At 42.3% G+C, this 26,299-nt stretch overlaps 1 protein-coding gene across 4 annotated transcripts in view; it reads left to right on the forward strand.

Moving 5' to 3' along the window:
• TENM3 (teneurin transmembrane protein 3) overlaps positions 1-26,299 on the forward strand; it is a 665,511-nt gene that overhangs the window by 502,321 nt on the left and 136,891 nt on the right. For all 4 annotated transcript variants that reach the window (XM_024194541.2, XM_024194516.2, XM_024194527.2 and 1 more), the window contains one exon: positions 22,842-22,964. In XM_024194541.2, coding sequence (XP_024050309.1) covers positions 22,842-22,964 — 123 coding nt within the window. The remainder of the gene's footprint in view (positions 1-22,841; positions 22,965-26,299) is intronic.

The raw sequence follows: 26,299 nt of genomic DNA on the forward strand, positions 1-26,299 counted from the left end.
CCCTAGGACTTTGTATGGTAACAAGGTAACTGGAGAGGTGGTCAATCCACGCCACCCATTGTGTTCCCAGTTCAAAGCACAAGAAGAAGAAGGGTGCAGGTGCAGACTGCTAGCATAAATCTTCTGATCTCAGGTGCAGGGAGCACATGTGCATACAGATCGGGACACCTTTTGAAGAATTCCACTTGCTGTACAAAGTAAGTAACTTTTCTATCCCCTTCAGAACTTCTGTGTTCCCTTGCCCTTTTTGAAAGAGTGGGAGGAACTATGTTAAATTGAAGCCATGAAAAAGAAAGTAAATATAACGTTACCCATGTAATCTTAATTTGGCCTCCTTGCCCATATGGATTAATATAGTTTTGCCCAGCTTTGCGCAGGAAGTCTGTGTCAGAACCAGAAATAGAACCCAACTCTCCTGGGTTGCAGGGCAGTGCCTTAAACACAAAATAAATACTTTTTTTTCTTGATCCCCTCTGTCTCATTCACAGTCCATCATGTGCACTGAATGAATGAGTGGTTCTGTAGAACAAATCATGTATCATATGTAGGGCTCCGTGTCTGTCACGGCGGTCACAGAAGTCACAGATTCCGTGACTTTCTGTAACCTCCATGACTTTTCCAGGGGCCAGTGTGGTGGACCCAGGGCCGCCCAAGCAGCTGGCTCCGGGGCCAGATACTGGAGCGGCCCCGGGGACAGCCACACCAGCTGCTGCTCCACCCCCGGGCAGCGGTCCCCGGTCAGCCAGCCAGAGCAGGCGCGGTCCGCGGTCCCGGATAGTGGTTGCCGCGGTCCACAGCCCTGGGCAGCAGTTCCCGGTGGGCTGGAGCAGCCGCGGTCTGTGGCCCTGGGTAGCGGTTCCTGGCTGGCAGGAGCAGCAGCAGTCCACGGCCCTGGGCAGCGGTCTCCAGCCCGCTGGCCGGAATGTCCACGGCCCCGGCAGCAGTCCCCAGCCAGCCAGTTGGAGCAGCTGTAGTCTGTGGCCCCCGGCAGCTGGAGCAGCTAGCCCTAGGTGCGCCCTCCCCAGCAGCATCCCCCCACACGTGTCCTCCAGCAGCAGCCCCCCCCACACACACACACAGGGTGGCCCCTCCCCCCCCCATTTAAACGGGGTATTTTTAGTATAAGTCATGGACAGGTCATGGGCCATGAATTTTTGTTTATTGCCCATGACCTGTCCATGACTTTTATTAAAACTACCGGTGACTAAATCATAGCCTTAATCATATGGTGGATGTACATGGGGACCAAATGAAAGTTATATGCATAACCTTCATTTAGAAATTTACTAATTTTTGAGAAATTGACTATTAATCCTTAATCTTCAGTAATGTGGTTTTTAAGAAAGCAAACTGAAAATCAATCACTGAGCCATATTGATCCCAGTCACCATCAGCATTTGAATTCAGGACCTTTTAGCACCAACCTCTACCATTTGAAGTAAAGGAGCAACTGGTAGCAGTAGTAGTATGCCCTTCTTTGAGGTGGCCTCATCACTGGACTAAGTTAACTTGGGTGGATCATGGGATCTCAGTGCCTCTTGTGCTAGACACAGACTCTCTTTGGCAAGTGGTTCTCCAGAGTCAATGATGCTAATTCCTTGGCACCATCTCAATCAATCCAGATGGATCCAGGAATGTTGTACCAGGTGTGGAGCTACTTTGGCAAGCAGATCTCCTAAATCAGTGCTGGACTTTCACAGTACCAGACTTAGGCAACTGGGCCTGTTTTCCTGTGTCTGTTAAATAGGTTTCTATTAGCATAAAACATTCTTTGACAATAGTGGAACGAATGCCCTGTTCAATCCACCTTCTCTGCAGTTCTGACTTCTTAGTAGTTATCTGACATACTTTCAAGTTTATTTGCATTTTATGAACGTTTTACCCTCAGTGTACCTTGAAATTAATTATTGCATTAGCCTTAACTCTGCAGCCAAGGGTCAGAAAAAAAAATATGCCAGCCCGTCGTTCTTCATGGTAGAGCAAATACTTAAATATCAATGGCAACATAAAATGCATTTTGTCATTTATTTTTTTGCTCTATTTTTGTAATATAAATGCTATTTTATTAAATTAAAAAGCCCAGTAATGCATGAGACCATTTTTCATTACTATACCTCTACCCCGATATAACGCTGTCCTGGGGAGCCAAAAAATCTTATATGGGTGAAACCGTGTTATATCGAACTTCCTTTGATCCACCGGAGTGCGCAACTGCCCCACCCCCGAGCGCTGCTTTACCACTTTATATCCAAATTCGTGTTATGTCGGGTCGCGTTATATCGGGGTAGAGGTGTACTTTCTTATAGACTCTTAGGTAAATCCATTCTGTACAGAGTAGAAGGGTGAGATTTAGACCTAACAAGTGAAACATGTAATGGGAAAATACATATTGTAGCTTATATTTCACTGTGTTACATATAGGTAAAATTCAAATTTCTGGCTTATCAGTATGGCTTATATTATGGCCAAAAGGTCACAAGGATGTCAGGGAGAAAAATGCAAATGACACAAAAGTCAAGGAAAAGTCATGTCTTAGGCATTGTTTGATAGTTTTATATAATTTCCTCATTTTAGTTTAAATATCTAGAACTGTGCTTGTGTTGTGATTACTGGCTTCATATCTGTTCACTGTTATTGCCAGTCCAGGAATTTACTTATTTTATTATCATTATTACAAAATATTTATATTTCACTGTAAATATATATGTTTTAACAAACAAACTCTCCTTGCCCTGAAAAGATTAAAAGCTACAAGACAAACTCAAAACTCTTCACAGCACTTTTAGGAGTCTGAGGGCAGGTCTTCACTACAGGGGGGGGTCGATTTAAGATATGCAAATTCAGCTACGCGAATAGCGTAGCTGAATTCGACGTATCGCAGCCGACTTACCCCGCTGTAAGGACGGTGGCAAAATCGACCTCCGCGGCTTCCCGTCGACGGCGCTTACTCCCACCTCCGCTGGTGGAGTAAGAGCGTCGATTCGGGGATCGATTGTCGCGTCCCGACGAGACGCGATAATTCGATCCCCAAGAGGTCGATTTCTACCCGCCGATTCAGGCGGGTAGTGTAGACCTAGCCTGAGAGTGAGGAGATTGACTATGAGAATAAGATATGAGGGATAACCTTAGGAGATGGGTTTTAAAATAGAATTTGAAGGAGAGTGGGTAGTTCGCCAAAGAAGACAGGAACTAGTTCAGGTGGGTGGAACCATGAAGGAAGAGTGAGAGCCAAGGGCAAGGAAAAATATTAAACCAAATTAACCCTTTGTATAGATATTTTTAAATTAACCTTGGGAAATGAGAAACATCATCAATCCTCTTTATTCACTAGTTGACTTTCTGTTGCTATGGTATTGTCCCTGAGTTTCTGCTCTCTACTATTCTACCATCCAGCCAAGCCTTTAATATGACAGTTGCTATTATCACATTCACCCACAAATCCCAAAGGGCTGGATTCTGTTCCAGTTGGACTTAGTGGCAAAACTCTCACTGATTTAGTGGGGCAGAAGATGTCAAGAGTAATAGATTTGTTTTTAATCATGAAAATCACACAGTATGTCTCTCAAGACAGCAGTGACAGAAATGTAGCCGTAATCATTGTGAGTTTATTTTACTTTATTCCTAAGAAGTACAATATGCTTCCCTGCATTGCTAAGTTAACATTATTCTGCTTCTCCTAAAGTGCAATTACAGGCAGTAGCTAGAAAAACATAACTTAATTCAGAATACCATTTAAATTTAATGTTTATTGCAGTACCTGCTAACAGGCATAAGGGAAAATATAACTTGATTGCCATTAATCACCTTTGCTTTCATTATGTGGTCATAAAGACTTTTTTTCTTCTTTTTCTGGATTTAATTTAAATACAGTAGTGTCCTCCTTATTAAGAGAGAGATTCTAAACTTTTATATTTATGGTGTATAGCCAAAATCTGCCCACAGATGCTTGCATGTGCCTCCCATTGGATCTCTGGATATGAGCAAGAGCCACATTCACTTGTATGGGGTCAGAAGGCTGTTTTCCTTCAGTCTATCCCTAGAGCATGTGGCAGATCTTTTCAATACCATGTTCATGCTCTGTATATTATTTTGTCATCACAACATTTCAGATGTGTTGCTGTGTACCAGAACCTATGTGCATCATTAATTCTAAAAATACTGCCTCCTTTTCCTCGTCTACATCCTTAGAAAGTATGGTGATGTGTTACACAGTGTACCAGACTACTGACTCAGCTACAGTGTCCCAGTGCACCACTCACAACATACTTTTACACTTATTAAAGATTCATTATAGTGAGGCTTCCCTTCTGTCAGTCTTTTAAGGTCAGCATACCAGGCACCTAAAGGCAAGTTAGAAGTTTAGCCATTAGTTTCTCAAGTGCTTGGGCAAGAGTATAGGCACCTCTTGAGCCTTAGGAGGTCCCAGAAACTGGAGGTGCTGACAAAGTACATAGCTCCCTCTAGATTTCCTTAGGACAATGGTTTCCACACTTTTTAGTAAGGCAACTCACCGACTGCATTTCATTTATTTCGGCAAACCACCTAGGGTCTAAATTTGTGAGCAGGCCCTGAAATCCTGGGCCAGCGTCCTTTTCTTTCACCTTCTCTGCTTAATCCTGCTCCTCACCGTGCCAAGGGGGGCACTGACCACCCATAGCAGCACCCTCCACCTCGGCATCACAATCCTAATCCTGGCCCAGTGCGGAAGTGGGGGAGGGGTTGGAGAGCAAGCCTGTCCTGTGCACACCCCACAGCGGTGGCTCCTGCCATGGGGCTAGGCCTGGTTCCCCACTCCATTTGCACTTGGAACACATGGTCACTGCACTGCTCAGGTTTGTTCCAGCCACCCCTCATTATGACCTGGGTGGCACTGTGACCCCATGCGCAGGTTGCAACACCCAGAGCAGGGAGCTGGGCCCAGTCCTGTGGAACAGGAACTGCCACTGAAGAGTGAATGTGGTATGGGCTTGGCTCTCCAACACTCCTTCCCCTTAGGGATTCCCTCTACACCGGGCCTACCACCCATGTAGAACTTTCCTGCAACCTGGTGGCTTGGGACCTACTGTTTGGGAAACTGCCTTAGGAGGCTTGTTGCTGCCTTAGGAGGTCTGAAAGAGGGAGTCCAGTTCCGTCAGGCCTGCTGTGTATGTATGTATGTCTCTAATGGGTACCCTGGAGTAAAGTAAATGAGCCATTGGTGAAGTTTATCGACACCTGAGGATTGTAGAGTCTGGTATGCCATCATAATGTTCCTAGTTCAACATTTTTAATAACCTTTTTAAATTTAGCTGTCTAGGTCAGTAATTTGGTCTTGTGCCAATAACTCAGCTAGATCAATCAACTCAATTTTAATCATCTCAGAGATGCTATTCTTAAATCGTGAGTTTCCCCCTTGCATGATGCTATCCACATCACTTAAACCCTTATTGTGAAGCTTAACAGGTGTGGATGGCACTGTTTGGACCTTCTACACAGGGTGATTATCAGACAATGGAGAAAATCTTCTTCTGAAGTTGATGCAATATATTTTTTTTTCAATATACCACAATGGCAATTTTAATTTATATTTTAAAACAGATTTTTAAATTATCTTCATTATGATTTGTTCAGTGTTGTGGGACAGGTGCCCATCCCATTCAGGAAGGGGTTAAAGTGCTCCTCTGGGCACAATCAGCTCCATCCAGGCATCCTGTGAAGCTTGGTAAGCCTGGGGATGGACAGGTCCTCAAAAGGGAGGATCCCTGCTCCTTGGAGGGTGGCACTCTGAAGGAGCAGGACTACAACTCAGAGCTCCCCAGTCTCTGGAAAAAGGGGCTGCTGACCAGCAAAATGACTTGAGAACCTTGGGTGCCCAGACCCTCTCAGAAAGCAGATGGGTGGATGCTTTTCTCTGCCCCCTTTACCCCTCCCCCCATCTTTGGCTTCCTGAAGTCTTAGGACTAAGCTTATTGTGGGCTGTGGAAGTTTATTGATGTTTTGGGTTTGGACTACTTTAACTCCCCTCACAAGGGGGCAGACACCCTGAACAGCACAGCTGAAGTGCTATGCTCTGGACTCCATAACAAAAGCAGCGTCCACTCCTCTGCCTAAGACACTAGAGAGGTACAGCCTATTACATTCAACCTGATATAAACATACTTTCCTTGGCATGTGTGTTAGGTATCTAAAAGCTGTGATTGTGTTTACCTCCCTCAGAAGGAAAAATGGCTAGTGAAAAGCTATTGAATGGTTTCATATTGCAGCCCAAAAGTGGGACTATTTGTAAAATAATATCTAAAATATATAATTTAATAATACCATAGGCTTATTTCAAGGTGGGGACAGGCTGGTAGAGAAGGGAATGATTGTGGCAAGTTGGCCACCTTTTAGGGCTCTTGGGAGAGTCCTGAATATATAAAATTTTAATAAGCGAACAGCATTTAGGATCTTTCATTTAAATTATGCCAAAATCTAAGAGTGTTGGACATTAGTGACTTGAGACATGAATCCTAAATACAGTTTTTTTTCTCTGTTATGGATAACCATTATTGGTAATAATTTTTAGGTAATGTTTATTGTGGAAAGATCTTCTGACTATGCTTCATACAAAATGTAAAGCATAATACAATATTACCATTTCAACACTGCACAGTATTAATATTTGATTTCTGTTGCATCTGTCACATGCTGTCGTTGTCAGTGGCACTGAAAGTAAAATGGTCAATGCAATATACAGTCCTTCCACAGAAGGATGGAATAAGACGTAATTGGCAGTCAGAAGGTTAAAGAGACTTGAGAAGATTTCAAGGAATTTAAAAATTTAATCTGTCAAGGAGCATACCCACTTACAGTTTGAAGAAGGCTTGTATTCAAATTAAGAGTTAACACACGTTTTTAGGGGGTGTTTTTTGCAAATAACACTGCTACCTTTCTGTGATTTTCCAGTGGAGCCAATTGACTTTTCATGTGCCCCGGTCATGCTTTCAGGAACAATGAATGTCCTGCAAGCACTGCTTGTGGATAATGGACTCTCCCCAACAAATCTGTGGCAGTCCCAGAAATAGTAGCATTTAGATACTGTGGTGATTAATACTCTAGAAATTAAATTAAATTAGATTACATTAGCTAGATAGGACAGGTAGAAACTCAGGAGTACTTCAGGGATTTAGGTCTCAATTCAGCAAAGCACTTAAGCATTTGCTTAACTTTAAATCAGAAGGACTTAAGCATGTTTAAAGTTATGGAAATGCTGGAGTGCTTTGCCGAACAGGGATGAGATTACTCAGATGTTAAACTTCCTTGCTGTTTTGGGGCCCTAGTTTCCATTCTTTTTTTTTTTTTTGTAACTCCCATTAACTTGTGACTTGTATCTGTGCTGAAGAAAAGCCCTAAAAGACTTATAGGGCCAGATTTAGGGGCAGGCAACCCAAACAGCTGCCTGGGGTGCCAGGCTTGGGAGTGCGCTGGGCTCGAAGTGCTGTTTTTGTTGTTAGTGACTAAAGGGAAAATAGAATGTTTGAAGTAAAATGTTTCAGGTATTCCATATGTGGATTCATTTTTCACTAAACTTCCTAGGATGTTGTGGACGTTTGTAGTATCTTGCGGAACCTTCCAGGCTTTCTGAGAACTACATTTTCCTTCAACCTCTTCGAATAGTGTCAGCCATGCCCTCGTGGGTATATAAGGGGTGGGACATTGCCAGTCAGTCAGTGAGATATAAGAACGAAGTGAAGTGAGAGCCCAGCTATGATATTGTGAACCTTGTTTTACTGTGTAATTATGAAAGTGTACTTGTACTTTAAGATGTGAAGAGTGTGAGTATCAATTAATAAAGGATATACTTAATGAGACACCAGAGATATCTATTGAACCCCATATCTGTGCAACAATATAAAAGAAATACTGTTACTTCCTTTGCCATGCTTAACACATAATATTTGATGACTTCTAAGACTGCGGAACATAGACTTTTGCTATTTTATCACTCGAAAATGCCATTGGCCAGTCTTTGGATCTCTCTGACACTAAGTTTCAGTTTGCAAGGGCAAAGACGAAAAAAGTGGCCTTTTGAACTAAAGGACATGGGTTAACATTCTAAGGGTGTCACCTGCTGTAACACTATTTAATACTGGTCCAGCCTATATTGGTGCATAGTTCAATTTCTTGATGTTAGTACATTTCAGTTATTCTTAAACTTAAAAAGTGTCTATAAGCTTAGCGGAAACTATTTTTTTTATTTGCTTATATATGGCATGAGTAAATACAGATTTACAGATCCTAGCATGCAAATTTATTATTTTATATGACAGAGATAAATCATGCATGTAAATCATGCATCAAAGTCGGGAAATGGGCTACAAATGCAATAAAAAATAAGGTATTCAAAAGTTTTAACACATGGAAGGCAGGACACCAAAGACGCTTCTTGCCTGGGGTGCCACTTGGTCTAGGAAACATTATACATCATGGTGTGTGAATTAAAGGTAACTTTGTATATAAATGATTATGTTTTATTAATATAACTGCTTGTTCAGTATGTGTTCTGAACATTTCTGATGTTAAAAATGTCTCCTTCAAATTAGATATCCATAAACATCCCTGTAAATAGTAAATAAACACAACCAAAATTTCTTTGTGTATCATGTGCCCAAGGTTGTTGATGCATGCTCATAAGCTGAGGTTGCATGTACACACAGCTTCTGTATGTGTGTGCAGATCCCTTGAGTGCTGCATCAGGAGCTGTGTGAATACAGTTTAGGCGTTCTCAAAAATGTGCAGAAACCTTTAGAAATATGGTCCCATGTTTTCACATAAAGATTCCATTTTCAAAAGACTTTTTATTTGTGAAAAGAAAAAATACAAAAGTCCCTTAGGAATCATATCTCATAATACCAGTTGTAATTTTGTGTTTTGGGAGAAGAAAATATGTTATGAGTGTACAGCTGATGTGAACATTTGCATTTTCTGTGTTTGTATTTGAAAACCTCATTTTTTCCTAATATTAAAACCAATCAAGCAAGTAAAATGATTGTGCCTAAATATGATGAAATAGTATCATACAAAACAAGCTGTTATAATAACTGCATAGGAGAGTAGTTTTTGAAGTATTGTGAAAGAAAGACAGCCATGTGGAAAGTTAGCTAGCTCACCCATCTTTTAAGTAAAGAGATAGATCTGTAGGGTTCCACTGTCAGATCTTGCTAATAGAGTATACTAATGAATTCTGTTATAGTACATAGATGGCATGATGACTAAAATGTGTAAAGGGCCATATTTCAGCAGCCCTGATATAAACTCCAAACCATTCAGCTGGGTTGCACAGGGTATAAATCAGCTCATAATTTGGTCCAGTGCCTTTACCCTTCATTTGTAGATGTCACTAACTCATCTGCATTCCATCTACTCTTTAATCTTCAGAAATTACAAATCTCTTGGGTCCAGATCCTCAAAGGTATTTAGTTGCCTGACTCCCATTAATTTCAGTGGGGGGTTAGGTGCCCAAATACCTTTGAGATTCTGGGCCTCAGAAGTTACTAGTAAGCTAACATTACTGGAGAATGTCCATAGGCTGCTCCCACCAATCTTTTCAAGCTGCTGGATGACAGGTCTCTGGACTGCTACCCTGCTGCTATCCAGGATGTAGGTCCCAATCTGCTTCCTCTCTCTGGCAAGTCAGGGAGCAGATCCCTAAATTGTCATCCCAGAAGGAAGGAGGAGTTGACAGGCAGACTTCCACAAATTTGGAAAGGAGAGATGGATTTGGGTTTCCTGTTCTGATTCAGTGGGAGCCAAAACAGGGTAATTATTTTAAAGCATTTGCACTGTTTGCTGATCCAACATCCATTCACATGGTAAGATGAATGGCAGCCAGCCTCTCAGTTGATTGATGACTTTCCCATCAATTTCAGCTGTGGCTGCTGGCCTAGAACTAATATTGTTTTGTTCTTAACATCTCCTGCAGATTTTTAGAACCCAGTGTTGTGGCTTATTTTTACTTTGGAAACAATATTAAATTAAATATGAAATTCTAAACTATTTTTCCTGTTTGAAGGCCTCTAACAAGGCCCAACTCCTTGCTTATACCACCTCCATCTAATGCAGTGGGCAATATTGAATCAGTCCCAATTTCTGTTCCTTTTCTGATGACAAGGCTTTTTAAGAGTAAAGATCAAAAGTTTCTTAAAACCAAACAGAGTAGATGCCTGATTTCTTTACTGTCTTAAGCTTGTTTTAATATCAGAGTATACAAGTAAGAGGGAGTTAGGTTTCATCATCATTCTACCCAGCCACAAATAGGTTCATAGGACAATTATTGAGTAACCCATAAACCTAAATGGTGACAGGTTTCAGAGGGGTAGCCATGTTAGTCTGTATCAGTAAAAACAACATCTGATTAAGTGGATTATAGCCCATGAAAGCTTGTGCCCAAATAAATTTGTTAGTCTCTAAGGTGCCCCAAGGACTCCTTGTTGTTTTTTCCATAAACCTAAAGAGGAAAACCAAACAAAGCCAACAAACAAATCTGCCTTCCCCTTTCTTCCATGTCCTTACTCATCCCACTGTGACTCCCCACACAGTCTCTCATCCGCAGCAAATTAGCCACGGGGCCCGTGTCCGGGGGCCCAGCCAATTGGAGGGCCCCCAGAAAAAATCCGCCATGGCGGCGTAAACCCAGAGCCCCAGCCGCTGGGCAGGGTAAGCCCCCGTGTCCCGACCCCGCTCTCCTGCAGCAGGCAGACCCCCAGTCCGGCCCTACGACTGGAGGAGCTCTCGCTCCCTGCCGCGCCCCGGGGCCGTGGCACAGGGACAGAGCTTCTCCGGTTTTGTGGCCGCAGTGGGGGGAGGCAGAAAAGAGCAAAAGGAATTGCAGGGCTGCAGTGGGAGTGGCAGAATGGGGGGGGGCCCTGGGTGGAACGTGGCAGGCCCCGGGGAAGGGACAGAAAGGGGTGGGGCTGTAGGAAGGGCCACAAGCGGAAGGGGTGAGATGGGGCGGGGCCACAGGAGGAAGGGGTGGGGAGGGGCCCCCCACTTGCTCTGGCCCAGGGCCGCAGGAAACCTTAATCTCCTCAGCTCTCATCCTATCTTGACTCCCCATGTTGCACCAGGGTAAATGAGCAGGGAGTTGAGCTAAGCTGTAGAAGGGCAGAGGAGTGTGTTGGAGGATGTTTGAAGGCAAAGAGATGAAGCTATGTGCTGCTCCTTGGGTAGGGAGACTCAGTGTCTCTGCCATAGCACTGTATTACAGAGACAATGTGGGTGAGGTAATATCTTTTATTGACCAACTTCTGTTGGTGAGAGAGACAAGTTTTCAAGCTACTCAGAGCTCTTCTTCAGCTGTGTGTACCTTGGAAATGTATCTCTTTCACCAATGGAAGTTGGTCCAATAAAACATATTGCCTCACTCACCTTGTCTCTCTAATATCCTGGGACCAACATGGCTATAACAACACTGCAAATAGCATTATATGTGTTATTAAACAAACTGTGTGGTTTTTTGTGTGCAAGTCTGATTCAAGTGTTTGACTTGTTATGTATCGAAGCAAACATGCATTGAGAATAGGTAAGTGATAATTATCTAGCATAGGGATAACCACTTTGAAAATCTTTCCAAAGGGGCCACAGGTTATTTTGTATGGACCCCAGCGACCTACATTTGATCTACATGTAGGTGGTTGTAATAGCATAAAATGTAACAAACAGCAATGGATTAGAAAACCTATATATTGACTTGCACATTCAATCAACTTGCATGTGAACTCAGCGGGAAATTCAAAACAAAAGCTAATTTATGGAAAAATATGTAGTTCTAATCACAGTTTAGCCCTGTGGGGGGTCCAAATAACAAACTACAATCTTTACATGCAGATGCTTTCATCTTACATTCCTGAGCTGGTGACATTCCAAAAATTCTTATCAAACCTTATTATCATCCTTTATTAAAGCTTATTATATTTCTCCTTATTGCATGTTTGCTATAAAATTCTGGCACTCTTAATATGGAACATAAAAAGCTTTTGATGTGTTTTACCCATTCATGAGATTGAAATACACAGCACAAGGGTTTCACTATAAACTGTAAAGCTCCAGTTCAGTGTGTCATTTGAACATTATATTAATTTGAACTTTATTTGACTCTGTTCTGTTTGGTTTCTTAAATCTTTTCACAGATTGCACATTTCTCTGCCATCAACATGCAAGTAGATTGTCAGCTGATCCTATAGTACCTTTCAATGTACTGAATCACTTCATTATTATTCTTATAGCCTAGATACTTAAATTTGAAGTTTTGCTATTCCTTAAGAATTTTTTGAAGTTTAAACCTTAAAGCTCTTAAACCATAAAAGGCCAAATTTGCACCCTTTTTGTGATGCACTCACATAAATGAGAAATATCCAATAGATGCTCAGACAATATAATGGCAGTGTACTTTACTTAGTATTTCTTTTCTAAACAGATTGCTTTTTGTGAGCGCTGCAATGATTGATGTGGCTTTGGAAAAGATTTTTAATAGAGTTGGGGGAAATGGCATAAAAAAAAGATAAGAATGAACGTGAGCCTCATCCTTGCCCCAGAAGAGAGTTGCCAGGGGTTCGAGGGAAGGGAGAAAGATCATTCTGGAGGAAGGAGTGAAAGGTTGAGAGAGGAGTGAACAGGGAGAGCTGAAAAATTGTTGTAAGTAAGCAACCAACAGTTAACTCAGCCTTGTAAAAACTGTTATGAACATTTGCCAAATATACTAATATACTTATCCCTCCCTTAACACAATGATGAAAACAAATGACATTGTTTCTCATCTTCTGTAAAATAACAGTAGTAATTGTAATTAAAATTAATATAAATAAATAAAGTATTCATTTGAGGGCAAATATAATTTTGCAAGGCTGGCTTAACTAAAATGAAACTCTATACTTTCTAAGGTTCATTCATCACAAGTGTAAATAATCAATGTTCAGCTGAAATTCCAGGGCGTGAACATATCCTCTTAAAGAGTATTACTTAATGGAGGAACCTGGGTAATATTGGAGTATTTAGAATAAAGGCACAAATATGAAAACAGGATGAATATCAGATAAATTCTCTGTAATTGTCTACTGAGTAATGTTCTTTAGGCCTGGTTATTGGAAACCTAGGTTGCAGTCTAACCTTGATTATAATGCTATTGACAGTTGATAAGATGATCATTGTTATTGCAGGAAAATAGTTGACCTGTAAACTAAAATGTGACATCAGCCATATGTGTATTTTTTGAGAAATACACATTGTGCATTCCATTTTTAGTGAACAACAAGAAAAAATACAGAGACTACCATCCACCCATAACAACTGTGGAAATAAAAAATACAGAATGTGTAAAAATATCATATAATCATGTCTGGTTAGAGGCCAAAACAAAGAAATCTCATCCATAAAATCTGCCTGACATATCTTTGTTGCCACATTCTCTCTAAGCAATATCCTTTGTGATGTGTTTTGCACAGATTGTTTTATGAACAAGTTTTACAGAAAATGGAGAATATGGGATCAAGATTAGATTTTTTCACAGATAAAACTGCAAAATTAATGGATGGGTCAAATCCATTCAAAAATTTAAGGATAGAAAGCACAACTTTTCCAACTATTATATGGAAAGATCTCAGTAGACTTTGGCGAGTTTCCATGTGATCATGCAATGAAATTCCATTTATAAATGTACAGCTTTTAGAAGTAAAAAAAAAAAAGGATGCATCTTCTTATTGGCTACCTTCAGATGAGGCCGAACAGCATAAACTGCACCATCAAGTTGCTTGGATTTTACACATCCAAAACTGGCTTTGTGATGACTTGAGAAAAGACAATAACATATGAAGAACTTGTGCTTTGATAATTTCACTTATTTTTAATTAACTATTTTCTTGATCTATAATAAAGTCTACATCTGAAAAGCATATTTTTAGTGGACAGCAGATGAATGCAAATCAGATTGTAAATGAAGGGATTTATTTCACCCCATGTCTTACCAAACTGGGAGCTATATGCTGCATATCTAAAGTTAAAATTAGAGAAAATCAATGATTTTCAAGTTGAACTATGTCCAGCCCACTCTAGGTCCTTAAAAAGGTTCAAATTCTAATTGTAGCTGCAAGAAAAACACATGGTAAATAATTTTTTTAAACTTCAGTTTTCAAATATTTCATTTTAAAATGCATTGTCAACAGGGAGATGAATGGAAAATAATGCCCCAGCAACACTGAGTAGTAATTGCAATTTACTTGGTGTGCATTATAATCTTTTCATATTGGTTTGAAAATGTAAACAGTCTTCTTTTTCTTTTACACAGGTGTTTGTGAGTGCGTGTGTGTGTGTGTATACACACACACACATATATATATTCCATTTAATTCTAGGAAAGCAATTTATACACCTCAACTTGCAATCACCCAGATATATACAGCAATAAAGGTCAGTGATGATAAAGTTCAATACTGAAAGGTGGAATTTTATCATACAGCAGATCTGCAGAAGTAAAACTCATGGGAGAGGCAAATACTATTAGGTTCCTCTGGCCATATTTCACCACTTTATTTAGTCACTTCCCCTTACAGAACATGCCATAAAATTGTTCCCAGGAGACCACAGAGCCACCATTTCTAGGTTTCCAGTGTTTTCCCACTACCCAGGCAGTATTACTTTTTCCTCCCTGGTCATCCCAGGGACAGGGTGGGGAAACAGTATGCTCACTGAATCCTACCCATGCTGCTCACTTCCCACCCTCTCATCCTCCATTGAGCCTTGGACCAGTGGACAGCCCTGTCATCTGAAAGACATCACCTCCAACAGCAAACTGCTTTCTAACCCAATACTGGAGAATTGGTTCATTACCAGTACCATAATGAAAGTGCCACCCATTGAATTACTGCTGCTACTTTCAACAGCATTTGGGGTTTTCTTCAGAGATCTCAGCTCCAGACATTGATCAGAGTTCTAGCTGCCTATTTCACTTTCTGTTATTGCCGGGCCAACATTTTTAAATCTGGCCTCAGTTTATCTGCAGGCAACTTTGCAAGTTCAGCACTTTTCACGTGCATTTTTGAGCAGTGTCACTTGCATGCACAGTTGATAGAATTTACATACAAAAACCCAGTTTGTCCCAGTGGATTTTGCATATGTACATTCTATCACTTGAGTACACAAATTATAGTGCTTCAGAAATAAATAAATAAAAATGTGTGACCGAAGGTGCATGCGTACATGTGGCGGGGCCAGGCTACCCCGCCTTAGCCCGGAAGGAGTTAAGCCCCAGGGACTGGGTGGCAGGGCCAGACTACCCCGCCTTAACCCGGAAGGAGTTAAGCCCCAGGTACTGGCAGCGGAAGTCCCGCCTCCCTGGGCGGACTGGGCATGCTCCAAGTGCTATAGGAGTATAAAAGGAGGGAGACCAGCTCATCCTAGGCTGGAGCCCGTAGGAGAAGGACCTGCTGGGGAAGCTTCTGCGGCGGACCAGCCACAGCCGTTGGCTGCACCGGGAAGAGTCGCCGTCCACAGCCCGCCGGCGCCCCGGTGGTTGGAGGAGACCCAGGGGACGACCGAATCCACCGAGTACCAAGGACCCGACGACTCCTGGGAGACCCCAACGGAGAGCCTGGTAGGAAGGGACCCCGGGAGGGTGACAGAGTGGTACCTTCTCCCCCCCCCCGGGGAAACTCAGCGTGTTTCGGTCGGAACCCCCCGCTGAGTTGGTGGAAAAGCACTACGCTACTGTTAGGGCCCCGGGTCGGGGCCCCCCTAGTGGGGCTGTCGCACCCCAATTCCTGGACTCTGGCCGCTAGGCCACGCTACCCTCCGCCCGAGGGTTGCTTCCTGGACTCTGGCCGCTAGGCCACGCTACCCTCCGCCCGAGGGTTCCTTCCTGGACTCTGGCCGCTAGGCCACGCTACCCTCCGCCCGAGGGTTGCTTCCTGGACTCCTGCCGTCAGGCCGCGTCCCCTTGAGGAAAAGGGGACGTCATAGACTCTGGCCGCTAGGGCATACTGCCCTGGACGGAAGGGCTATTTGATGAACGGTGGCGGATAGTCCACGCCGCTCGCAACCTTAGGGGCGTGGACCGTCACAGTACACATAAAAAAAGGATTGAGGCCCTTTGGAATTTTTGTCCTGAGGAGTGAATACATCTCTCTGATTTCCTATCTGTTTACTGCATATGCACAGATTGTTCCTATAAAGAATGAATATATCTTCCCAAAACATACCAATTTCCAACCTTTGGCAACTGTAATGCACCCCTCTCCCCCCCAGTCACTTGATAGCTTTATCTATTCATTTTACATACACTGGTGTCTCAGTACAAACGTTGTTTTCCTTTTAGTTGCTTGCCAGTAAATCCTACTGAGTTTTAAATCTCTGAAGTTGTAGTATCCCAGTGGCTGATAAATTACATTAGTAACCTGCTATCAGTCTCCTGCACCTCTCCTGTTTCCACCTGTATGAACCCTAGGACAAACCATTCAAACCCAAAATTTGCTATGTGGAGAGATGGATGACTAGCTTTCTATTACAATCTTGATTTTGCATCCCCTTTATGTTCCTCAGAAAAGGTCTGTTTCACCTCAGAATTTGCAAGACTTAAGAAATAAGAATAGGCATTTCTGATATATTGGACTTATAAAAATATGTGTAATTGCTTCTGGAAAATTCATAACTTGACTTGGCCTGCAAGCTTCATATTTGTTTTATTAACCCATCTTTGACAAAATCTGTGGTGTAGGACAATTTTTGAGAAGGTGGGTACTTATTTTTCAAGTAACTTTATTTGGAAATAGGTTCATCAGGTTCCAACAGATTTTTAATGTATGCCAGAGGTCTGACTGACCTTGCAATGACTTCAAGGACTCCATTATGCTAGTTGCTTTACAAACACAGAACCAAAAAAAAAAGATGGCCCCATTCCAAGGAGCTTACAGTCTAAGGGCTTGTCTATACTTACCGCGCTGGTTCGGCGGCAGGCAATCGAACTTCTGGGTTCGATTTATCGCATCTTGTCTGGACGCGATAAATCGAACCCAGAAGTGCTCGCCGTCAACTCCGGTAATCCTGCTCGGCGCGAGGAGTACGCGGAGTCGACGGGGGAGCCTGCCTGCCGCGTCTGGACCGCGGTAAGTTCGAACTAAGGTACGTCGACTTCAGCTACGTTATTCACGTAGCTGAAGTTGCGTACCTTAGTTCGAATTGGGGGGTTAGTGTAGACCAAGCCTAAGTATAAGACAAGAGACAACAGATGGATACAGAGAGATGGGGGGAGGAATACAAGGAAACAATGAGATAATATTGATTGGTGTGATAGGCGGTGGTCTCAATTCACCAGCAGCCTAATCACTGTAATGTTTTTTTGTAGACATCATGGCAAAGGAGAGTTTTGAGGAGGAATTTGAAAGTGGATAATGAGAGCTTTGTGGATGTGAATCATGAGGGGCTGCATAGGAGTTAGCACCAAGGTTCTTGTTTGAAAATTTACCGTGTGCAATAGAGCCTGACACCAGGGGCAAATTGGAGGTGAGCATCAATAATTCAATAACAAATGAGTGGTGATAGGTAGTATGGGAATAGTCCATGAAGAGCCTTGAAAGTGAATACAAGCAGCATCAGGTTGATATGTTAGAGCAAGGGAAGCCAGTGGAGGGACACAGAGAGGGTGATATGGTCAAAGCGAAGAGCTAGGGAAATGATCTTTGCAGTAACATTCTAACATGGATACAAGTGGGGAAAGGCTGCCTTTGTAAAGGCCCGAGAGATGGATGTTGCAGTAATTGAAACACAGGATGATGAGAACTTAGACAAGAGTTTTATCTGTATGAATGGATAAGAAAGACCACATCTTAGAGATGTTGTGCAGAAAGATTCGGCAAAATTTAGGGAGAGACTGGGTGTTAGGACCTAAAGAAAGGTCCGAGGTGAAGATGACTCCCAGGTTATGAGTAGGGCCTTACCAAATTCATGGCCATGAAAAACACGTCACAGATCATGAAATCTGGTCTTTTATGTACTTTTACCATATAGCAGTGTTTCTCAAACTGGGGGTACTGACCCAAAAGGGCTATTATGGGGGGATCACAGTATTGCCAGCCTTACTTCTGCTTCCAGCTGGGCAACTGGAGAGCAGTGGCTGCTGGCCGGGCACTCAGCTCTGAAGGCAACGCCGCCACCGGCAGCAACACAGAAGTAAAGGTGGCATGACATGGTGGCGGGGGGAGGGTTGTCATTTGGGGGGAGGGAGTCGTCATGGGCTGTATGAGTTTATATTTTGTCATTTTTAAATACATATTCATGCTTTGTTACAACACTGTAAAATTTAGATTTAAATATCTGAAACCGTGAAATTCAAAGATTTTTAAAATGCTGTGACTGTGAAATTTACAAAAATAGACCGTGAATTTGGTAGGGCCATGGTTATGAGCCTGAGTTGTAGGCAACATGGCAGTGTTGACCATAGTGATTGAGAAAGGAGGCAGGGAGCAGGGCATGGGAGCAAAGATTAGGAGCGCTGTTTTACTCGTGTTGAGCTTGAGCTGGCAGCTAGACGTCCATGAAGAGACAGGCAGAGATTTTAGCTTGAACAGAAGTAGACAGGTCTGGAGTAGAGAGGAAGATCTGAGAGTCATCAGCATAGAATTGATAGCTGAATTTGTGTTTACAGATTAAATTATCCAGCTATAAGGGAAGGGAATCTAAAATCTACTGCATCTGCTATGGACATTATGATCATAGTGACTTTGGTACATGTAGTGGGTCATAGCATCATGGAATGTAAACTTAAGGTGGTCACTGACTCACTTCATAAAGTTCATGTTTGAGTTACTAGGGTTTACGGGATATAGAGCTGCTTTGTGTCACGGAGTTTTAGTTACCGCCAGGGCTCCATCTGGGCTTTTAGCATTGAAAATGAATTAAAGTAGAAACCAAAAACTAGAATCCATATTTTACTACACAAAGTACTGTATCACTGAATTGGGATATCCTAAAAATAAACGCAGAGCCAGATGAACCCCATGAGTGCCCACAGGCCATAAAATAAAAATGTTGAACATCTCCATTTGTATAGTCCTGGTATATTCCCCAAATCAGATAGACAAGACTTGAGTAATTGCACTATATTGCAGTTCTTTTCTTTTCACAGAGTTGGCTCTCTTCAGTTACCTCCACTGTTCCCACACCAGGCTCTCTTCCCTCCCCCTACCTCTGTTTAGCCAGACATGTTTGTTTACTACCCACTCTTGCTGGCTTGCACACTGCTCCTTTGCTCTGTATGGCCAACATGTGTCTCATTCCACGGGGGGACTATTGTCTTTTTTGTTTGTTTTTTTGTTTTTTTAAAAAAGCTTTCCAGCTCTCTTCAGTGTTCTCCTTATGCTGTCCCTTCACTTCTGCCACTCCCTAACCTACCTACAGAGCCGCCTCTCTAAAATGGTGCCCCAAATAGCTGTGTATTAGATCTATGCCTCATGGATCAGTTGATTTCTACGAAATGTGTATGTGTTGGACAGATTCGTTATAATGCTAGTTTGGAATGCTATAAAGAAGAGATCATGATAATGAAAATATAATTGTAAAATTAAAATGTTATTTTTATTTAGGTTGTGGTATCACCTACCAGCTATGCACTTTTTCTAAACACACAAAAATGTGCTTCCTGCCCCAAAGACCTCACAATCTAAAAGGCAAAAAACAAGAATGGGGGGAGGGGGTGAAAAGGGAAACACCATACAAACAGAGGACAGGGAGACAACTTACACTCACATTTGTAGTTCCGCAGGGTGGGTTTCAGGTGGGGAGGTATTTGCACAAAGTATCCCTAACTATCTTACTATCTAGGAGTTATTAACTGACTAATTTCTTGTTGGTTTCATGACAGAAATGGGTTCTGAGGAGGGATTTGAAGTTGTGATCTAGTGTCTTAGCTCCGGAAGGCGTTCCAGGCATAGGAGGTTATAAAAAAGCAAGCCCAGAGATGGTTGTGGGAGAAGTGGGCAAACACGGCAACAACGCTGGCATTGTTAGAAGAATGGAGGGGGCAAGAAGCAGCAATTTATTTTTCTGTGGTTTCCATTGTACACATTACTATAAAGTGCTTTATAGAGAGACTCAATCATAATTTAAAAAGAATGGGCTTGTGGTCAAATTTACACTTAATCACCTCTTTAATTGTTATGGGGAAGGGAGAGAGTTCCAGTTGGATGAGGGGGAAGTGCTAAGTTCTTCATTGTGGAGATGCAAGGGGTGCAATCAGCTAAAATTGGAACAGAGTGATAAGGTGGATCAGAGAAACTGAAGCAGCTATGCACTGCATCTTACTCAGGGCAGATTGTAATATTATATCCTAGCCCATACTAAATTATACTCTCTTCCCCAAACAGAAAACTAGATTCAGAGAATGACAAGAAGCCAGTAAAGGTGGCAGAGGTTGGAGATGATTTAGTTCTATTAACTGGAGTAGTGGAGTAGTCTAGTTGGAGCATTTTGGATCATGAAGTATTTTAGATCCCCCTTTAAATTATGTTCTGTTTACGCTACTTTAACCCCATTGAAGCCAGTGACATGAACAAGTATAACTGCCAAAATAATTGGCCCTAGGTATTTAGCAAGACCATATTTAAAAGAGGTGCAAGAATCAAATAGGAACCATAGTTAAGATATAATGAAGAATTTCAGCTTAGGGTCAAAATAAGGGCCAATTCTGGCAATTTTCTGGCAAAGATGATAGGCACATTTATAGACAAAAGGGAGGTGGAAGAGAAAGAAGAAATAAGGTTTGAGGGTCAAGGATCACTACGATTTCAGGCCTCAACAGCCAATTTAAGGTCTGAGAAAGGAGAGTGATAGTGGAGTCAGAGACTTGGAACAAAGAGACTATTTTATCTGGAGGGAGGACTTTAATCTTTGGAACATTCAGTAATAAAAACTTTTTTTTTTACACACAAGGCACTGATGGAGGGTGTAATCCTACAGAGGGCCTAATCTTGAGTAAGGACTACATGATCAGGCCCAGGGTCAGTACAGACAGATTGAGGAATCAAAAACTGAACCAAATGGGATGAAGTTCCGTGCCTTAAGTGAGGAAGTGATAAATGAGATTGACTGTAACAATGACGTGTGTGTGTGTGTGTGAGAGAGAGCGAGAGGAAGAAGAGAAGAAATGAGACCTAATGATTTAGCTTTTTAATATTTTTATATTAATAGTTTTTTTTTTTAAATTAAACCTACATTATTACAATGTATTTTACAAAAACACTTTTGTGCACCAGCATCATTGACAATCTCTACTCTGGGAATAGTGCTTTATAGATAACATTTGCTGCAAAACTATGGGCTACAAAGCTAGTGTACAGTGTTTAAAATAAAATCATTCTTGGATGGTGTGGAAGATTGGGGAAAAAACAAACCATAAATATTAAGAAGCTTGAGAACATTTCATATGACATTAAAATAATTTTAGTGTAAATCAGTTTTCTGCTTTCAAGCTCTATACAATGGGATTAATTAATAATGCCCAATGATACCAGAGATAAATTTGTACTAATTACTCTGTAAATAGTTATACAGTTTAACTTGATCTTGGAAAAAAGATGACTAAGGGGGGATATGATAGAGGTCTATAAATCATGACTGGTGTGGAGAAAGTAAATAAGGAAGTGTTATTTACTCCTTCTCATAACACAGGAACTAGAAGTCACCAAATGAAATTAATAGGCAGCAGGTTTAAAACAAACAAAAGGAAGTATTTTTTCACACAATGCACAGTCAACCTGTGGAACTCCTTGCCAGAGGATGTTGTGAAAGCCAAGACTATAACAGGGTTCAAAAAAAGAACTAGATAAATTCATGGAGGATAGGTCCATCAATGACTATTAACCAGGATGGGCAAGGATGGTGTCCCTAGCCTCTGTTTGCCAGAAGGTGGGAATGGGTGACGGGGTGGATTACTTGAAGATTACCTGTTCTGTTCATTTCCTCTGGGGCACCTGGCAGGATACTGGGCTAGATGGACCTTTGGTCTGACCAGTATGGCCGTTCTTATGTTCTTGCAATTTTTACCCTCCAAAAAAGGGGGGGGAATGGAGTACCCCCAGTGTACTGTCTCAAATACTATATGGCCTTCATTACTATAGTAACTAAGCACCTCACAATATTTAACCTTATCCCATTCCGCTGAGATAGGGAAATACTATAGCCTCATTTTATAGATGGAGGTGGGGACAGACTAAGTGACTTGTCCAGGTTGCACAGGAAGTCTATGACAGATCAGGGAAGTGAACACAGATCGCGTGAGTCCCCAGGCTAGTGCCCAAACGTCTGGACCATGCTTCCTCTCTGCTGTTATCTTTGGTTCCTCCTGCTTGGCTGTTCAGAACAGAATTATTTATTTTAGGAACTCATTTAGGCAGCCTAATTTTTAAAATGAAGTGATTTCTCTGTACAGAAGATTTAGAGATGGAAAGGAGAAGGGGCACAGACTTGTATTTTATCTGTTGACAGAGTAGTGCAAGAGTCAGGATGAGAGTGCGAGAGCATAAAGTGTGCATTTAGACTTAGTGTGAGACACACAGGCACAGTATTGTTACTTGATGGAGCTTATGCCAGTTGCATTCACTGATACTGCTATATTACTAAACTGCACATACAGTAATTGCTTTGTGCTACAGCATAAACTGTAGTTGAATAATTAGACTGTAAATGCTTGTTCCTATTGTTGTATACTTTAATACACAACTTGCTATTGTCATAAAAACATGGAAATGTCATTATTAAAGTGAATTGTTATAAATGTACTTATCACTTGACACTGCAGTTAAGAGCACCAAACTCCTTAAAAAGTATGTGTTCTTTATCACCAGCAATGCATCTCTTTGGCCTCAACTGGCAGTTACAACAGACTGAAAATGACACATTTGAGAATGGAAAGGTGAATTCTGATACCATGCCAACAAACACTGTATCATTACCTTCTGGCGAAAATGGTAAGTGAGACACTAACTTTATTCCGTTTCTTTGGTAACATTTCCTTTCCTTGAACTTGTATTCTACTTACATCACTTCCTCCTAATCTTTTTCCACCATAATCATGTAGATCTAATGAAATTATAAAGCCGTTTAAAAAACCAGAGTATTAAAAATATTGTACAGTAGAGGTAAACAATTAAAGTTTTATTCAGATTGTAACGGACCACATCATCTCTCCCACCACATGGATGGAGGTAATGGGATCCAGTGGATCCTGACCTACGGATGTAGAATGGGGCAGTGCCACCCTACTGGCAGTTCTCATAGGCTAAACCTGTGGGCTTGCAGAGTTTGGCCTGTGCAGCTAGAGAAGAAAGGAAATTTCAATAGGGTTGGATGGAAGAGATGTGGAGATGTCATTGCATCCCATCAAGCCTTTGGATCTCTTTTAGATAAATTAATGTAGACCCTGTCAGTACTTAGTTACCTGCATTCCCCCTCCAAAGTTTGGAAGCCCTGCTTAGGGGAGCTCTGATTGTAGGTAGATGGGGATTCTCTGGAACCATGACTGCTGTTAGAGCCACAATGTCAGGGAGCCGGAGATGACTGGAGGAGCTAATCCAGAGGAATAGGCCTTCCATATACTGGCTGTAGTCTTGATGGTCTCCATTAGATCTGGATAGTTTCAAGATCAAACCCCCTCTTTGTTCTGCAGGGAAGCAAACTGTACTCCTGAGCAAATGGAGACAAAACTCTGAGGAGGAACTTGCTGATTTTTTAATCTTCCTCTGTGGTAATTTCCGTGTAAGGGACAGCTTGGCAAGAGTGAATACATTAATGTGTGCGCTGCAAATGGTGTGATGACCTTCCTATCGACAACCTAATTTTTATTTTTACTTCTGGCTGAAGTTTAGTAAGTCATGTGTGGTACATTCTTCTGTTTCCCCAATGCCTCTAGGGTATGTTATTGAGTCTTCCTCAATCAGCTAATCTATAATGTCAAACTACTATATTAATTTTGTTGTGGTAGCTTTTAAAATACAAATCACATAAAGAGATTATAAATTATCAGTCTTTTTTTCATGTTGCCCTTTAAGAGTCTCTAAACTTTTAAAAGTCTGCACCTTTTGCTAACAGAGGCTTTAAAATCAATAGTTTTTGAATTAGGGTTGCCAGTTTTGGTTGGATGTATTCCTGAAGGTTTCTTTGCATGACATAATCTTTAATTAAAGTTTAATCTTTAATTCCTGGAGACTCCAGGCCAGTCCTGGAGGCTTGGCAATCCTATTTTGAATGGAAAACTTGATTTAAATGGTGTTTCCCTCATTACCAAAAAAAATAATAATCCATTTTCCCCTTCACAAGGTGCAGCTGATCTCCTCATCACTGAGGAGGAGGAAGTCTTTGCCAGCATTTGCCATCCTGAAACTTTTTCAAGAAATCACAACTCCAAATTATAGAAGTGACATAGCTCAGTTCCCTCTTTCTGTCATCCTTTAGGCCTGTGAAGCCTGTCTAGTAGGGCTCACTGTGCTTCTTTCTTTTCTCCTTTCTTTTTGCCTAGTGTCTTTGACTTGTATTTAGGTATCCATTATCTCTGTTCTTATATGGATGGCTTCTTACTTGTTACAAGGAATAGAAAGAAGCTATTGTATAGTTGATGAATATATATGCTATGGCAGTGGTTTCTACTGCTGCATTCTTCAGCTGGGACTAGCCAATGCTATTTTTTATATAAAACATTTTTCTCATTGAAACTATTGTCATTTGCATTTTTTTGGAATAATTAAAGACTTCAAGCACAACTCCTTTCCTTTAGAGATAATAGGGAGTTGCATGAGCTATCAAATTATGGTGACTCAAATTTTTGTTACTTCTAGAGATCCCCAAATCCTGTAAATTCAGTATAGCTTTGCTTCATCCACTACTGAAATGCTACCACCTGTAGATTTGGAAGGCAGTAGTAATTTAACAGCATACATCAACACTACATGAAAGAAAGACAATACAGTGTCCATTTTAAACTGCAAAGAAAATATTAAGTAGGTGGAATATAATTACTGAGTATGGAATTTAGCCAGGGCACCAGGGCTAACATACTCACTCTTGAAAATTGCCATTATATTTAGTGAACAAATGGTCAGTGCCTTAGATTTGCTAATCATCCAAAAAACTACATATCCCACAGTACAGCATTCCCTAATGCAGCGGTTCTCAACACATGGCCCAATTAGCTCCGGAAGCGCTGGTGTCTGGGGCAACCACCCTGCCCCACGTGGTGGGGTCCGGGACAGCTGGCCGGGCCCCACGGGGTCCAGGACAGCCATGCGGCAGGGGTCCAGGGTGGGCAGCTGGCCCAGCCCGCCCTGCATGGGGGAGGTCTGGGATAGCCGGCCACCCCATGTGGTGGGTTCCAGGGCAGCTGGCCGGCCCCACGGGGTCCAGGACAGCCATGCGGCAGGGGTCCAGGGTGGGCAGCTGGCCCAGCCCGCCCTGCATGGGGGAGGTCCGGGATAGCCGGCCACCCCACGTGATGGGTTCCAGGGCAGCTGCCCAGCCCCACGAGCTCTGGGGTCTGGGGCAGCCGCCCAGCCCCACTGAGTCCGGGGTAGCCGCTTGGCTCTGGGGTCCGGGTCTGGGGCAGCCGGCCCACCCTGCATGGCGGGGGTTGGGGCAGCTGCCCAACCCTGGAAGCTCTGGGTTCCAGGTCTGGGGCAGCCATCAGCTGAGAACCACTGCCCTAAGGACATGCTGAAGCTCTGCTTCAGAGGCAAGAGGGCCTCCTACTGAATTTGCAGTTCTGTTTCTTACGGCACATGAGCTTTCCGTGGAGGGCTTTTATCTAAACCCAGATCAGTCCTGTTCCTGCTTAGGTCAGGAGGACACCACGGCCCAGTGGTGTAACTGCTAACTATTATTTCACCAGTCAAAGGGATAGACACTGCAAATTAGCAGAGCTTAATCTGTCAAATGCCACTTTCTCACCTCCAAAGTAAATTTGACTATTGTTCATGTGGAAATCAGATCTAGTTATTAGCCAACAACAGAAACATATTAAATCATCCTTAAATTTTGACAAACAAAACTGGAGTCTCTGAACAGTCTTTTCTAAAAGCTTTTTCAGGTGACTTTCCGTATATTACTGATGAAATATAGGCAACATACCACTAGGGTTACCATATTTCCTCATTAAAAAAAGAGGACACTCCACGGGGCCCTCGCCCCGCCCCTTCCCTGCCCCGCCCCAACTCCGCCCCCTCCCCTGAGCGCCCCGCATTCCCCCTCCTCCCTCCCAGCCGCAAAACAGCTGCCCGAGCGCTACCGGTTTCACGGTTTGCCGGGCAGCCCCCAG

This window comes from Terrapene carolina, unplaced genomic scaffold, assembly GCF_002925995.2.
Source record: "Terrapene carolina triunguis isolate 2854851 unplaced genomic scaffold, T_m_triunguis-2.0 Scaffold66, whole genome shotgun sequence".
In the NCBI taxonomy this organism is placed as follows: Eukaryota; Metazoa; Chordata; order Testudines; family Emydidae; genus Terrapene; species Terrapene triunguis.